General features: G+C 40.0%; 1 protein-coding gene across 1 annotated transcript in view; it reads left to right on the top strand.

Annotated features, from left to right (window-relative positions):
* Window positions 1–15,580, top strand: part of LPAR1 (lysophosphatidic acid receptor 1) — a 62,545-nt gene extending 46,965 nt beyond the window's left edge. Inside the window, exon 2 of the mRNA XM_068974446.1 lies at window positions 15,279–15,580. Within this exon, the coding sequence (XP_068830547.1) occupies window positions 15,279–15,580 (302 nt within the window). The remainder of the gene's footprint in view (window positions 1–15,278) is intronic.
* The last annotated feature ends 913 nt before the right edge of the window (window positions 15,581–16,493 follow it).

Here is a 16,493-nt window from a genome sequence, read left to right as displayed (position 1 = left end):
TTGCAGTCCAAGGGACTCTCAAGAGTCTTCTCCAACACCACACTTCAAAAGCATCAATTCTTCGATGCTCAGCCTTCTTCACAGTCCAAATCTCACATCCATACATGACTACTGGAAAAACCATAGTCTTGACTAGACGGATCTTAGTCGGCAAAGTAATGTCTCTGCTTTTGAATATACTATCTAGGTTGGTCATAACTTTTCTTCCATGGAGCAAGCATCTTTTAATTTCATGGCTGCAGTCACCATCTGCAGTGATTTTGGAGCCCAAAAAAATAAAGTCTGACACTGTTTCTACTGTTTCCCCATCGATTTCCCATGAAGTGATGGGACCAGATGCCATGATCTTTGTTTTCTGAATGTTGAGCTTTAAGCCAACTTTTTCACTCTCCTCTTGCACTTTCATCAAGGCTTTTTAGTTCCTCATCACTTTCTGCCATAAGGGTGGTGTCATCTGTGTATCTGAGGCTATTGATATTTCTCCCGGCAATCTTGATTCCAGCTTGTGTTTCTTCCAGTCCAGCGTTTCTCATGATGTACTCTGCATAGAAGTTAAACAAGCAGGGTGACAATATACAGCCTTGACGTACCCCTTTTCCTATTTGGAACCAGTCTGTTGTTCCATGTCCAGTTCTAACTATTGCTTCCTGACCTGCATACAGATTTCTCAAGAGGCAGGTCAGGTGGTCTGGTATTCCCATCTCCTTCAGAATTTTCCACAGTTTATTGTGATCCACACAGTCAAAGACTCTGGCATAGTCAATAAAGCAAACATAGATTTTTTCTGGAACTCTCTTGGTTTTCCAGCAGATGTTGACAATTTGATCTCTGGTTCCTCTGCCTTTTCTAAAACCAGCTTGAACATCAGGGAGTTCACGGTTCATGTATTGCTGAAGCCTGGCTTGGAGAATTTTGAGCATTACTTTAGTAGCATGTGAGATGAGTGCAATTGTGTGGTAGTTTGAGCATTCTTTTGCATTGCCTTTCTTTGGAATTGGAATGAAAACTGACCTTTTCCAGTCCTGTGGCCACTGCTGAGTTTTCCAACTTTGTTGGCATATTGAGTGCAGCACTTTCACAGCATCATCTTTCAGGATTTGAAACAGCTCCACTGGAATTCCATCACCTCCACTAGCTTTGTTTGTAGTGATGTTTTCTAAGGCCCACTTGACTTCACATTCCAAGATGTCTGGCTCTAGATTAGTGATCACACCATCATGATTATCTGGGTTGTGAAGATCTTTTTTGTACAGTTCTTTGGTTTATTCTTGCCACCACTTAATATCTTTTGCTTCTGTTAGGTCCAGACCATTTCTGTCCTTTATCGAGCCCATCTTTGCATGAAATGTTCCCTTGCTATCTCTAATTTTCTTGAAGAGATCTCTAGTCTTTCCCATTCTGTTGTTTTCCTCTATTTCTTTGCATTGATCGCTGAAGAAGGCTTTCTTATCTCTTCTTGCTATTCTTTGGAACTCTGCATTCAGATGCTTATATCTTTCCTTTTCTCCTTTGTTTTTCGCCTCTCTTCTTTTCACAGCTATTTGTAAGGCCTCCTTGGACAGCCATTTTGCTTTTTTGCATTTCTTTTCCATGGGGATGGTCTTGATCCCTGTCTCCTGTACAATGTCACGAACCTCATTCCATAGTTCATCAGGCACTCTGTCTATCAGATCTAGACTCTTAAATTTTTTTCTCACTTCCACTGTATAATCATAAGGGATTTGATTTAGGTCATACCTGAATGGTCTAGCGGTTTTCCCTACTTTCTTCAATTTAAGTCTGAATTTGGTAATAAGGAGTTCATGATCTGAGTCACAGTCAGCTTCTCGTCTTGTTTTTGTTGACTGTATAGAGCTTCTCCATCTTTGGCTGCATAACATATAATCAATCTGATTTCGGTGTTGACCATCTGGCGGTGTCCATGTGTAGAGTCTTCTCTTGTGTTGTTGGAAGAGGGTGTTTGCTATGACCAGTGCATTTTCTTGGCAAAACTCTATTAGTCTTTGCCCTGCTTCATTCTGCATTCCAAGGCCAAATTTGCCTGTTACTCCATGGGTTTCTTGGCTTCCTACTTTTGCATTCCAGTCCCCTATAATGAAAAGGACATCTTTTTTGGGTGTTAGTTCTAAAAGGTCTTGTAGGTCTTCATCGAACCGTTCAACTTCAGCTTCTTCAGCATTACTGGTTGGGGCATAGACTTGGATAACTGTGATATTGAATGGTTTGTCTTGGAGACGAACAGATCATTCTGTCGTTTTTGAGGCTGCATCCAAGTACTGCATTTTGGACTCTTTTGGAATTGATTGTTAGCCTCCCCTAAAGCTTATTATAGGGTATCTGTGTGTGTATACACATTTTTCTTTTTTACAGTCATTAAAGCATGATTGATACCATTTTATACATATGTTTTAATATCTGTTCTTCTTGCTTAACAGTGTATCTTGGAGATCATCTGATTAAGGATAAAATTTCTTACGAACTTTAGAAAGTTGAACAGCATCTCACTTTATGAATTCTACTTATTTTACTTCTCTACTACTGATTACTTAGATTATTTCAGTTTTTAAAAAAGTACTGCAAAGAATTCCTGGCACATACGTAATTGTATGTAAATACATCTATAGGATAAATTCTGAGAAATGACCTTATTGCAGTCTATTTTGATGGCTTTAGAACTGATTGATTTTTGTCCAGGATTTATGTGTTAGAATTTGCTTTGTGATATTTTGTCTTAGTTTTGAATAATCAGTATTTTACTCTGAACATGTACTTAAACTGAAATTTATGTAGAAAAATATGTTTATGATTTTAATTTGGAAATCTTTAGTCTAAATACCCACTTCCCAGTCATTTTTACAACTTAAACTTTTTAATAAAAGTTTTTAATAACAAGAAATATCTTAGGCACACAGCTATTTACTGGAGTAGAACAGACTATACTTCCTTCCTACTCTGTCAAGAATCTGTACTTCATAATCCAGAACATTTAGCAACTGTAAGAGACATACCCAATCTCAAAATGAATTATCATATTTACAATTTCTGCCTTTCTGGGTCTTTCAGCTATTAAATATGTAAATAAAATAAATATAAATTTTAAATAAACATTTTTAGGTTGCAAGAATATTTCTGAATTTTCTTTTGGATTAAATTTTTATTTTTTGCCTCATTTCATTGGCAAAATTATGAATTGTAAGTTAAATTTCCATTATATTTTTTGTTCTTGAATTTTGTCTTCTGAGTGACACATATCTTGCTGATCCATACCATTAGTTCATGAACTGCAAAGAATAAAATCCATAGGATTCTGTCATCAGTTATATTCTGTGAGTACTTTCAGCCAGATATTGGTACTTGTGTAGACTTGTACCATTTTCAGTTTCAGCTTCAGCATCATTCCTTCCAAAGAACACTCAGGGCTGATCTCCTTCAGAATGGACTGGTTAGATCTCCTTGCAGTCCAAGGGACTCTCAAGAGTCTTCTCCAACACCACAGTTCAAAAGCATCAATTCTTCGGTGCTCAGCCTTCTTCACAGTCCAGCTCTCACGTCCATAACATGACCACTGGAAAAACCATATCCTTGACTAGACGGCCGTTTGTTGGCAAAGTAATGTCTCTGCTTCTGAATATGCTCTCTAGGTTGGTCATAACTTTCCTTCCAAGGAGTAAGCGTCTTTTAATTTCATGGCTACAGTCACCATCTGCAGTGATTTTGCTGCTGCTGCTGCTGCTAAGTCACTTCAGTCGTGTCCGACTCTGTGCGACCCCATAAATGGCAGCCCACCAGGCTCCCCCGTCCCTGAGATTCTCCAGGCAAGAACACTGGAGTGGGTTACCATTTCCTTCTCCAATGCAGGAAAGTGAAAAGTGAAAGTGAAGTCGCTCAGTCATGTCCGACTCTTCGCGACCCCATGGACTGCAGCCTACCAGGCTCCTCTGCCCATGGGGTTTTGCAGGCAAGAGTACTGGAGTGTGTTGCCATTTCCTTCTTGGCAGTGATTTTGGAGCCCTCCAAAAATAAACTCTGCCACTGTTTCCCCATCTATTTGCCATGAAGTGATAGGACCAGATGCCATGATCTTAGTTTTCTGAATGTGGAGCTTTAAGCCAACTTTTTCACTCTCTTTCACTCTCATCAAGAGGCTTTTTAGTTCCTCTTCACTTTCTGCCATAAGGGTGATGTCATCTGCGTATCTGAGGTTATTGATAGTACCATTTTAGGGGAATCTAAATTCATAGCTGAAAATTTAAGTATGTTGTAAAACCAATTACAAATTCTCTGTTTATGTTGAACTTTTACTAGGGAAATATTCTGGATGGGGAGAATTCCATTTACTCTTTAAGGGATAAATATTACTTATATCACCTTGGTAACAGCTAGACCACAGTCATGCAATATGTTTGGTATCCCTTTCTGAGTTAGACAGTGCTGAACAGTGGTTGACAACACTGATTTACTGTGCTATATAAGACTGACCATTTTTAAAATAAGGGAGGGAAATGTGTTTTGAAATTTTGTGTAATCACTATGTTTAGGCAGCAAAACTAATTTAATTTTTCTGAGAATGGTGAATTATCTCCTATGTGAAGAATAAGTGACGTTATCCTTTTTTGTTGGTTCTTTTGTGAAGGAAAAGAAATCTCGTTGTTTTTTAAAAATATATATATATTTATTTATATTGGCTGTGTCAGATGTCAGTTGCGGCACAAGGGATCTTCAGTCTTACTGCAGCTTGATCTTTAGTTGGAAGCTTTCAGTTGTGACATGTGGGATCTAGTTCTGACCAAAGATTGAACCCAGGCCCCCTGCATAGGAGTGCAGTGTTAGCCACTGGATCACCAAGGAAGTCACAGATCTCATTGTCTTTTTTAAGCTAGTAAGATGCAGTCACTGTTGTGAGTCTGTGTGGGTATATAAATCCATACACACATTTATATAGTGTATATAATATAGGGCTTCCCTGATAGCTCAGTTGGTAAAGAATCTGTCTGCAGTACAGGAGACCCCAGTTTGATTCCTGGGTCAGGAAGATCGCTGGAGAAGGGACAGGCTACCCACTCCAGTATTCTTGGGCTTATCCTTGTGGCTCAGCTGGTAAAGAACCACCTGCAGTGCAGGAGACCTGGGTTCAATTCCTGGGTTGGGAAGATCCTCTGGAGAAGGGAAAGGCTACCCACTCCAGTATTCTGGCCAGAAGAATTCCATGGACTGTATAGTAATGGGGTCACAAATAATTGGACACAACTGAGCAGCTTTCACTATATAGTATATGTGTGTGTATTTTTTAAGTTTAAAATATATCTGATTTTAAAATGATAAGGGCTAACAAGAAAAGCCTTTGCTAGGCATTTGGAGTAACACTGTTTTTTAGTTATTAGTGGGTAATAGCGGTCTGGTGAGCCAGTCTTACTCTAGTTGGTACACTTTAAAGAGCTGTGCAGAAGTCAGAAAGCGTGTTTAGAGAGGAAGAGAAGAGGTGGTGACCCATGGTTTAACCCACATTGGTTTTGTTGAAAGTAAATGAATGCGTTTCCTGTTTGTCTGCTGGCACAGAGACTTCAGGGGTTATATCTCCAGGAAAACATGGGCCACTGTTGGAAGTGGTATGGGGGTGTGTTTGTAAGGACGTATAACTTAGTGCATCTTTAGTTTGCTAGCTATCTCTTGATTTCTTAGAATTTGGAACTGATGAGAATAGCCATACTAATTCTGTACTGAATGTTACTGCAACTTCATTTCGCTACTCGTAGAAAGTTTCAGAGGAACACATCTTGCCTCATGTGATCGTCTAATATAACCATTTGGCCTGTTCATTAGATGGCATCGCTGGATGTTTTAGGTGTGGAAAAAACTGACTTCAGTGGCAGTTCCGTGTACTGACTTCCCAGGAGGCCCCCCCTTTCAGGAAAATCTCCTGCACAGTGGACAGCCAGTCTTTGACACATGGTGCCCCCCGTCCCCTACCAGTGTATTCGTGTGTCTGAGGTATCTTACATGGAAACAAAAGTGTGAAAGTGTTAGTCCCTCAGTTGTGTCCAACTCTTTGCAAGTCCATGGACTGTAGCCCCCCTCCCCGCCCCCCTACCACCCAGGCTCCTCTGTCCATGGAATTCTCCAGGCAAGAATACTAGAGTGGGTAGCCATTCCCTTCTCCAAGGGATCGTTCTGAAAATATAACATCTGATTGCCTGCCATCCCTTCAGTTCAGTTCAGTTCAGTCGCTCAGTCGTGTCTGACTCTTTGCAACCGCATGAATCGCAGCACGCCAGGCCTCCCTGAGTTCACTCAGACTCACATGGACATCACCAGATGGTCAACACCAAAATCAGATTGATTATATTCTTTGCAGCCAAAGATGGAGAAGCTCTATACAGTCAACAAAAACAAGACCGGGAGCTGACTGTGACTCAGATCATGAACTCCTTATTGCCAAATTCAGACTTAAATTGAAGAAAGTAGGGAAAACCGCTAGACCATTCAGGTATGACCTAAATCAAATCCCTTATGATTATACAGTAGAAGTGAGAAATAGATTTAAGGGTCTAGATCTGATAGATAGAGTGCCATCCCTTACCCACCACTAATAAACCAACCATCTTTCTATGTTAATTTCATTTGCAATTCAAAATAAGATCCCACATTTAGAATTAAAAGAAACATTTAAAAAGTGTACAGGGTCATGTACTAAAGTGGCTTGAGACTGCACAATTATGTTTACATTCCCTATTTATACTTTCTGTATTTTCAAAGTTTTCTATAGGAAAAAGTATAATTCAAGGAATTAGCTTCATACCATTATTTAGACATCTATCAGGAAATGAAAAACAGCTGATATACCATTCCAGGAAGAAAAATTAGATTAATGAGACTTATCCTTATTGTCCTTGCATAAATTATAAGTGTTCCTTGAGTTCAGGAAACAGTACTACAAATTATCAGGCCATAAATATGTGAAAACAACTTGCCAATTTGAGTCTCTGAAAAAAAAATCCAAGCAATAGTGGCTGACTTTATTTTTCTGCAGCAATGAAATTAAAAGACACTCCTTGGAAGGAAATTTATGACCAACCTAGACAGCATATTAAAAAGCAGAAACATTACTTTGCCAACAAAGGTCCGTCTGTCAAGGCTATGGTTTTTCCAGTGGTCATGTATGGATGTGAGAGTTGGACTGTGAAGAAAGCTGAGCACTGAAGAATTGATGCTTTTGAACCGTGGTGTTGGAGAAGACTCTTGAGAGTCCCTTGGATTGCAAGGAGATCCAACCAGTCCATCCTAAAGGAGATCAGTCCTGGGTGTTCATTGGAAGGACTGATGTTGAAACTGAAACTCCGATACTTTGGCCACCTGATGCGAAGAGCTGACTCATTGGAAAAGACCCTGATGCTGGGAAAGATTGAAGGCAGGAGGAGAAGGGGATGACAGAGGATGAGATGGTTGGATGGCATCACTGACTCAATGGACATGGATTTGGGTGGACTCCGGGAGTTGGTAATGGACAGGAGGCCTGGCGTGCTGTGGTTCATGAGGATGCAAAGAGTCAGACATGACTGAGCAACTGAATTGAACTGATGACCCTTGAAAAAAATCTTGTGTATATTTAAGCTTAATATTATAGATGGACATTGGTCAGAACTGTAATTTATATTTTAAAAAATGGTAAAATATGTATTTGTTGGGTAGGATGTATTCTTTTTCCCTACTTCCTGATAGCTAGAGCATGGATATGAGACTAAGGAAACAGTGGCAAGGTGGAAGTTTCCTGAGGGGAGTTTTGAAGCTTGAGGGATTAACAGAGAGGTATGTTGGGTCAATTAGTGATTGTTCCCAGGAAGCGACCTCAAAATCCAGGGTCTAATGGGGCAGCCTCATCCTGTTGAAACATTCCTTTAGCAGTAACTTGGCTGATGCTGGTTTCCCTTCTTGCCTGACCTGACCTGCTTCCCTAAAGCGCAGTAGATTCCGTAGGTAATTGGACACCCATCAGAATTAGAAGCAACAGGCTAGTTTTTGCTAGACTAACAAGTGCATATGTAAAGAGACTTTTACATTGTAGGATCCACCTCATGCTCCTTTGAGTGTCTCATAGTGCCCATTTAAAGACCGTGTACACTGTATGTGTTACTGTTTGTTTTCCAAAGAGAGCTAAGTGACTATTCTAATTAATTTTCCTTGTTTTGGATATGTCTGTTAGGTAGTTAGCTGTGATTTGCCACTCTGTTTGGCAGAAGATATATTGAGTAGTACTGTGTGCCAGCCGCTGTTCTAGATGCCAGAGATACTGACAGGCAAGAGATGCCTTTCCTTCCTTTATGAAGCTTACCTTCTCACTGAAGGAAGATAGGAAATAAACATATAAACCAATATATAAGATATTTTTGAGTATGGGTAAGGGAAATGAAGATGATAACATGAGATAATTAGTGGGGAGAATGTGCTGCTTTACCTAGGATAGTCAGGTTTGGCTTTTGAGGAAGTGATATTTAATAGTAAGAAGGCATGAAGATCTACAGAAAGAATATTCCAAGATGAAAACACATGCAAAGATCCTGACCCAGAAATAAGCTTGGTATGTGTGTGGTAGAACCCAGTGAATGAGGGTTGGGTGGAAAGAGATGAGGCTGAAGAGTCTGACAGGCGGTAGTAATGTCGGACATTATGGATCACAGGAAGGATTTCAAGTAGGAAGCTTTGCAGAGTCTTAAGTAGGAAAGTGATGTCATGTGAACTGATTTATGCTTTTGAAAGACTACTCTGGCTGTTCTGTGCAAGCTGGACTTTAGGGAAGAAGCATGGAGGAAGAGGAATTGGTTAGGGGCCTATAGCAACAGGCAGAGAAAAGGTATTTGCTTACTTGGCTGGATTTGTAACCGTGGAGAAGTGGTTTCTACTGGCTGTTCTCAAGCACAGATGGTCTTCTTTAAGAGCCAGTCCTAGTATGCATGCCACTTTAGCCTGTGCTTTCCAAAGTATGGTTGTAGGACAAGATTTAGAGTCTGTTGTAGATTATGGAGCGTGTATGTGTATGCTACTCACTGGTTAATGTGTAGGAGAGTATATAAAATGCCAGAAGAAGGCACCGTTGTCCTTCTTCTGTGTATATGGAAGCCAGCATCATGTTGAGCAGGACAGTATTATGGGGCGAAACTTATGCACAGGAATATGAAAAAAAAAAAAAAGAACATAATGAGTATTCTACTGTGGTTTGAAGATCTGTGTGTTGTTAACATGCTTCTCTAAAAGATAAATGTTGCTCTTAGGAACAAGTGAAAGAATCACTAGAATATATCACACAATGAATGAAATCATGAAACTTTAAATGCATGAAACATTTATTAAGACCATGAAGAAATAGAAGTGGTAGGCATTATACTGAATGAAGTAAAATTGGTATTAAGATAGAAACGACTTATTTTTGGAGATATCTCATTTGGATTAATATCATTTTCTGTGTTCCAGAAAAGATTTTATAATGAAAATAGTTTGGAGAAGGAAATGGCAACCCACTCCAGTATTTACTCTCTTAGAAAAACTTATTTCTCTAAAAGCCATTCATATACTTCTCCTGCAATGACGCCTTTGCTGTTGGACCTGGCAATAAGCTTTATATCTGTGGTCTCTTACCTAACAGTCTCCTTTAAGATTTATAATTTAGAATGATTTCCTAGCTAGCCATGTGTGCACTTTAAGAGCAGAAATCAGACAATAACTACAGAAATAAACTAAAATTGATTCGATTCTGGGATATCCAGATGTCTGTTCTGAAAGAATACACACTTGAGTGGCAACTAGAAAGAGTAGTCTATGTGTTTGAACGCTTTTTTTCCCGTTTGATCTCTGCCACATGTCTCTAAGGTTGGGGGACTGTTTCAGAGATCCTCATTTGAGGAACATTAAAAGCGTGACCAAGGAAAGGTTAACTTGGACACAGCAGTGGTATAGAATGGACTTGCCTTGACTGATTTTAGAACTGCGGATGTCTGATTTTTTGTAAAAGCACAAATTTGCCCGCCAGACTGGAAGTGTTTTCTTTTTTTTTTTCATCAAAAACCTTGGACTCCCTCCCACAAGGTCTTCTCTCTCAGACATTTTTTTCTCTTTAACTTTAGTTCTTAAGTTCCATATGTAAACAAAGTTCAACTAGTTAGGAAAAAGTCCCTCTAGGAAAAAAAAGCCTCTAATTGTGAGACCAGATGGTAAGCATTATTCAGCTGATGGGGGTGTGTAGATTTCAGGGAAGGTGTGGTAATCTGATCTGGTTCTGCAGCTGTGACCTCTTGTTCTAAAACAGCCTCTTTCCTCCGTTTTTTGCTTCTACATTCCAGCACCTCTCCTTCCATCTTTGTGGGCACCGGGGCCCTCACAGATCGGTTTGACAGATGCAAAAGACAGGAATGAAGCTTGCTCTGCTCTTTATCCCAACCCACAATATATTTTGAGTAGTTTTCTCCCCATGTTACTTGTAATGTTGGCAAATCATCCGGAATGTAACCACTCTTGTTCAGCCCACCGAGAGAGTCTTTCAGGACTCAAATTGCCATGAGCCCATCAGGGTGCCTTTAGGGCATCTCCCATCTGAGCTCATGCGGTTACCTCAAGCTAAAGATAAATAGAACCAAGGGCATCATCTGCGTTCTCCTCATCTCCCCTCAGAAAACACCAGCCAACACTTTGTCCTGTGTTTCCTCCTTCAGTGGAAGGTAGCACCATCCTTCCTTCTCCCAAATGGAAAATCTAGAAGTCATTCTCAACTCATCTCTAAAATACTTTGCCAGTCTTTTCATATTTCTCTTCTCATTGCCACTGCCTCTATTCAGGTTCTTCTTTCTCCTCTAGAATTTGGAAATATCTGGTTTTGCTTTTATCTTTATCTCGATCATTTTTTTCCTTCCTTTCTCTTTCAGTGTTGTATGTTAAACCAGATTCTGGCCAATGAGGCTGATGAAATTAAAATCTGATAGGATAGATGAAGATCAGTATTTCTTATATGTTCTGCAGCCATATATTATATAATATGTGGCTATTCTGAGAGTTAGTACTGGAAAAGCTTCAGATGTCTTTGCCAGGCTATGTATGATCTTGAACATCTTCTCTTCCGGTATTTCTGCTTCTGACTTTACAATAAGCAGTGACAAACTACTTGTGCTTCCTTTTTCTTTCATGCTATTGCATAACATTCCTTGGTTTTATCCCTTAATCTGTGGGGATCCATCCATCAGAAATGTTCTGGAAATATACAAACTACGTAAAGGACTGTCTCTATTGAGTACCAGAATATTTTATCCATTATCTTCAGTAGGTACTGAGTCGACCTGTGAGAAACTCCAAAATGATTTGGGGCTTCCTGTGCTTCTCTATGTTCCTCTCTCTTCCTTCTTGTTATTCTTTTCATATCCATCTTCAAGTATTAGGAATCTCTTATAATTGGGGTGGTGTCTGAGAACTATTTGAAATGCCAGGTCCTCATGGTGTAAAACATGCTTCCACATTTTGGCCTGGAGGAACTCTGCCCTGGTACTGTGCTGCACCAGCCTACGTGCATTATGCCTCCCGTGACGGCAAAAGGTAGTGTGGTCGGGTAGGGGGCAGTGCTTTTACATGTTGTATCTCAGTTTGATCCTCATCACACCCAGTGGAGGGGGCCAGGAGCCATTGTTTCTCTACTTGACACATGTGGAGATTGGGGGTTCTTTTCGTTATCGTCAGCCTGCGTTATGGGTGTGCACTTGACTCTCCTCAAATTATGTGCAGGTAGACTGTCCACTGATTACAGATCCAGGGTCCCCAGTGCACTTCTCAAGTTCTGTGACCCGAGTGGATTATGGTTGGCTCCTTTTTACTAAAGCTGTAAAGGATATAGTTTTTGCTTTAAGAAGCCAGGTGGTAAATCCATAACCTGAGCAAAGTTGATCTCATACTATCCAATCACTATTGTTGAGAAGCCTGATCACTTAGGAATTTTCCAGGGCCTCTTTTCCACTGCAGTAGTCTGCCTTCAGCTTTCGATCAGTTTGGTCCTCACACCTCTGTGAAAGAGTGGGGAAGGGAAAAGAAAGAAAAGCTCTGTGTGATTGATTTTACATGTTAGTTTTTGAGGTCTGTCCTGAGTCTCTTAAATTAGTCAGGTCTTGAAGATCCAAACACCGAGTGTTGGAATGGTGTGGTTGTGAAGAAGGGAGAGGACTGGGAGTTCTTCAATGAAACACCCATGTGTATTAGCTCCCGGTCAGGCCACGGAGTTCCCACTTTGCTTCTCTAATCTGGCAAGGCTTCTTGCGTGGTCGGTAAAACCCACTGGACTAGTTCTGGAGACCGTGGCTTTTATCACAAAGATCTCGCTCTTTTTGAATTTAAAAATTAGAAGAAGTTATAAATAACAAATGACTGTATTTGAATTCTGTTACTTTTGAAGAAAGGCAGTTTGAGCAAATCCATGAGAATAAGGATGTTCCCTTCTGCTGCCTGGAAGGGAAAAAAGATCATGTTATTTAAAATAAATCTATTGAGATGCATGTTGCTGGTATCTAATCCAGCTCTGAATTTGAGCTCAATTAGAGCTTTGATGAAAGAATGGGAAAAGGAGTCTTGAAAGAATGCTCTGCCATTCATGAAAAGCCTGCATGTTTTTAGTTTCCAAGTAAATGGAATAATGGGACCATGTATTTTCCATCCAAGCATTTTCCATCCTGAGAATAATTCCCTTCCCAGCTTCTCAATGAATAATGCATTATATCTGAGACTCAAGAGGCATTCCTTTGATTTTCCTTTATGTTTAGCTTTCTGATTGATTTTCAAGCGAGGAAATTCAAGGACTTGGAATGAATGCTTTATTAACATTTTTACTTGAAGTTCAAATAGCTCCATGGCTATTATCTCCTGATATTTGAAATATTTTTTCTTTTCTCTCTAAGGAAAGTCTAAGGTATTGTATTTATTAGAAAATGAAGCACCTTGGCCAGTCTTCAAAGTGAACAGCAGTTTAAAACCAATAGACATTTGTGTTTAGAACAAAGAGCTTTATGGGGGTACTTTGCTCCTTTCTTTATTTTCATTTCCCCGCTGAAAAGTTTCAAAAAAGAAAGTTCACATTCAATACTGGGCTGTTTGGGAGACTAAATCTCATTTGTTTATATTTTGTGAAATTCACTCCTTGAGGCTAGTCCGATTCTCGACCCCAACCCCAGCCTCCCTCCCCCTAAGCCAGTACCATTTAAATCAAAATATTCCAGTGCACTTCTGGGCTTATCCGCACTCCCTGTCTGCTCATTGTGTAGCCTGATTATGTTAACACATAAGGGGCCCATCAAGTGAGATGTAATGGGACAAGACCTTGGCCACCCCATCATGTTCTCTTAGCCAAGGATCCCCAGCTCATCCTGAGGGTAACACAGTGGTAGATTTTAACACTATTTCTAAACCTCCTTTTTCTCTGGAAGCTAAATGAATGACTTCAGTAGCTAAATTAATTGGAATTAAGAATATAATTTATTTTCCATCCTTTTATAGTTACAGTAAAATCTTCGTGAGTTAGAAGAGTTGGGAAGGCAAGAGAATTTAAATAGGAAAACATCTAAAGCATACAATTTTGGCTTTAAAATTTTAATTTTATTAATTTAAGAAGTGGGAATATAACATTGTCTGGAGCATAGACTTTGGAGCCAGGCTTTAAGAGCAGAAACCCTGGGGTTGCCTCTGGTCTGCCACTTTCCAGGACCATGGCCTTGAGCAGGGTATCTTAATTTCTGTTTCTCAGTTTCTTCCTCTGTGTGGCGGGGTAACAGTTTCTATCTCATATGCTTCTGGTGCAGATGAAATGAGGTAACATTTGTAAAGCATATAGAAAAGCCCCATTTAAGTGATAGCTGATTAAAAATCAAAGTAAATATACATTTTATCACTGGAAATTGCTACTTCCAAACAGGCTTGTGTTATGGAGCAGATAATAGTGATATTATTGTTATTGTTTCTGATAAGATACATGGAGTGATTATTTTCTTAGCCCTGGAAGCTCGGCTGGTGAAGAATCCCCTTGCAGTGCAGGAGACCCGGCTCAATTCCTGGGTCAGGAAGATCCTCTGGAGAAGGGAACGGCTACCTGCCCCAGTGTTCTTGGGTTTCCCTGGTGGCTCAGACAGTAAAGGATCTGTGTGCAGTGCAGGAGACCTGGGTTCAGTCCCTGGGTTGGGAAGATCTCCTGGAGAAGGGAATGGCTACCCCCTCCAGTAGAATCACCTGGAGAATTCCATGGACTGAGAAGCCTGGCAGAATTCCACGGACAGGGTCTCAAGGAGTCTGACATGACGGGGCAACTGTCACTGACTCACTCCTTTACTCCTAACAACAAACCAAATGAGGTAAATGTAATTATTTCTACTTTTCAGATGAGAAAACAGGTAAGAAAACTAATTTGCCGACAGTAAGGACCTATTGTATAGCATAGGCTACTGTATTCAACAACCTTATAGTAATCAATAATGGAAAAAGAATCTGAAAATGTATATATATCTGAATCACTTTGCTGTACACGTGAAACTAACCCAACATTGTAAATCAACTATATTTCAATAAAAAAGTATTTGCCTAAATTCATCCAGTTTAATAAATAGCAAAGCAAGGATGTGCGGTCAAACTGAATCCAGAAACTGTGCTTTAACTAAAATGAGAGGGCGTCACAGTGATTTTTCCTGAGAACATTCTTATGCTATAAAACAGTATTTTTGTAAGCATCAAAGAGTATATCCTAAATGCTGAATATCTCTATTTCGTATCTCCATTGCTTAGCAAACTCTGTTTTGTTAAAAATAATCATCAATGTCTCATAAATAATCAATTTAGTAAGGGCCTAGGGCTTCCCTGGTGGCTCAGAGGATAAAGTGTCTGCCTGCAACGCAGGAGACCTGGGTTCGATCCCTGGGCTGGGAAGATCCCCTGGAGAAGGAAATGGCAACCCACTCCAGTATCCTTGCCTGGAGAATTCCATGGACGGACGAGCTTGGCGGGCTACAGTCCACAGGGTCGCAAAGAGTCGGACACGATTGAGCTACTTCACTCACTCTGAAGTAATAAGATTTTATTCAGTTGCTCATTTGATTGTCAGAACCTTTTCGGATTATTTCGGAAAATGAACATTTTATTTCAAATGATGCTCTGATGCCTTTGGAGCTCATTATTTTGACCTTGAGCTGAAATCATTTCACCATATGGGTGCTCCCTTCATCATCCTATTTTTCTGTTCTCTCTTTAAAACTTCCCGTTCCCGCTCCCCAACCCTGCAGGTGCCTTTATCATCTGCTGGACCCCTGGGCTGGTCTTGTTACTTCTCGACGTGTGCTGCCCGCAGTGTGACGTTCTGGCCTATGAGAAGTTTTTCCTTCTGCTTGCCGAGTTCAACTCTGCCATGAACCCCATCATCTACTCCTACCGCGACAAGGAGATGAGCGCCACCTTCAGGCAGATCCTCTGCTGCCAGCGCAGTGAGAACACCAGCGGCCCCACGGAAGGCTCGGACCGCTCGGCTTCCTCCCTCAACCACACCATCCTGGCTGGAGTTCACAGCAATGACCACTCCGTGGTTTAGGAAAGAAACTAAGATGAGAGGCGGCCATCATCTATTGAGGGATGAACAGCCTCCCCCTCCCGAAAGACCAGGGCAGGGTCGGGTGTGAGAAAGAGGAAAAATACATTCATGTACTTAAACACTAACCCATGGCAGTATTTGTTCCTTGACCCACCAAGACTTGACATATATTGAAAAATTAGCTTATGTGATACCCCTCATCCTGCTCCCATTCCTTTTGAAAGTAGAAAGCGGAGATCTTGCAATGGAATTCATACACAGACTCTGGAGTGTCCGTGTACACTACACTAACTAGTCTTCAAAAGTTTTTGAATGGTTTGGTGCAAGTCAGAACAAATTCTGACTAATTGAATCCACAACTTCATTTACATGCAGGCTTCCCTTTTTTTCTTCTTAAAGGATACATTTCATTTAATAAACATGTTTATGCCTATCAGCATGCTTGTGATGGATAAGACTGTAGACTGTTTTTAAATGATTTATAACTCCATTTTTTTCCTTATGTTAGGAAAACTGTAAATTAGAATTACATTCTTAGAAAGCATGCATGAAAATCTGTGTATGCAGTATGCCATACTTAAAAAGACAAAAGAGTGTTAATTTTAAATGTTCTAGGAAATAGAAAAACCTAGATGTCAAAGCCAGTATTTGTTTAGGTTATGAAACAAACAATGATCTATCTAATCACAATATTACCTTTTTTTTAATTAAAGTGTTGTAACATGTATAAAACAGGAAATGTAAGTTTATTATCAGAAGAATATGTACTCTATAAAAGTTATAGAGGATGAGCACAGTGGTATGGTCCCACATATTTATGGTACCCAAGGACATTCTAATTATCAGTTCATCAGAGGAATTTTTTAATAACCTGTGTTTTTCTGTATTATAATACACAGTCATTGTGGAAAAC

The sequence above is a fragment of the Capricornis sumatraensis genome, chromosome 6, assembly GCF_032405125.1.
Source record: "Capricornis sumatraensis isolate serow.1 chromosome 6, serow.2, whole genome shotgun sequence".
NCBI classification, from domain to species: Eukaryota; Metazoa; Chordata; class Mammalia; order Artiodactyla; family Bovidae; genus Capricornis; species Capricornis sumatraensis.
The sequence above is the reverse complement of the archived record's forward strand: the minus strand, read 5'-3'. Positions and strand labels throughout refer to the sequence as shown.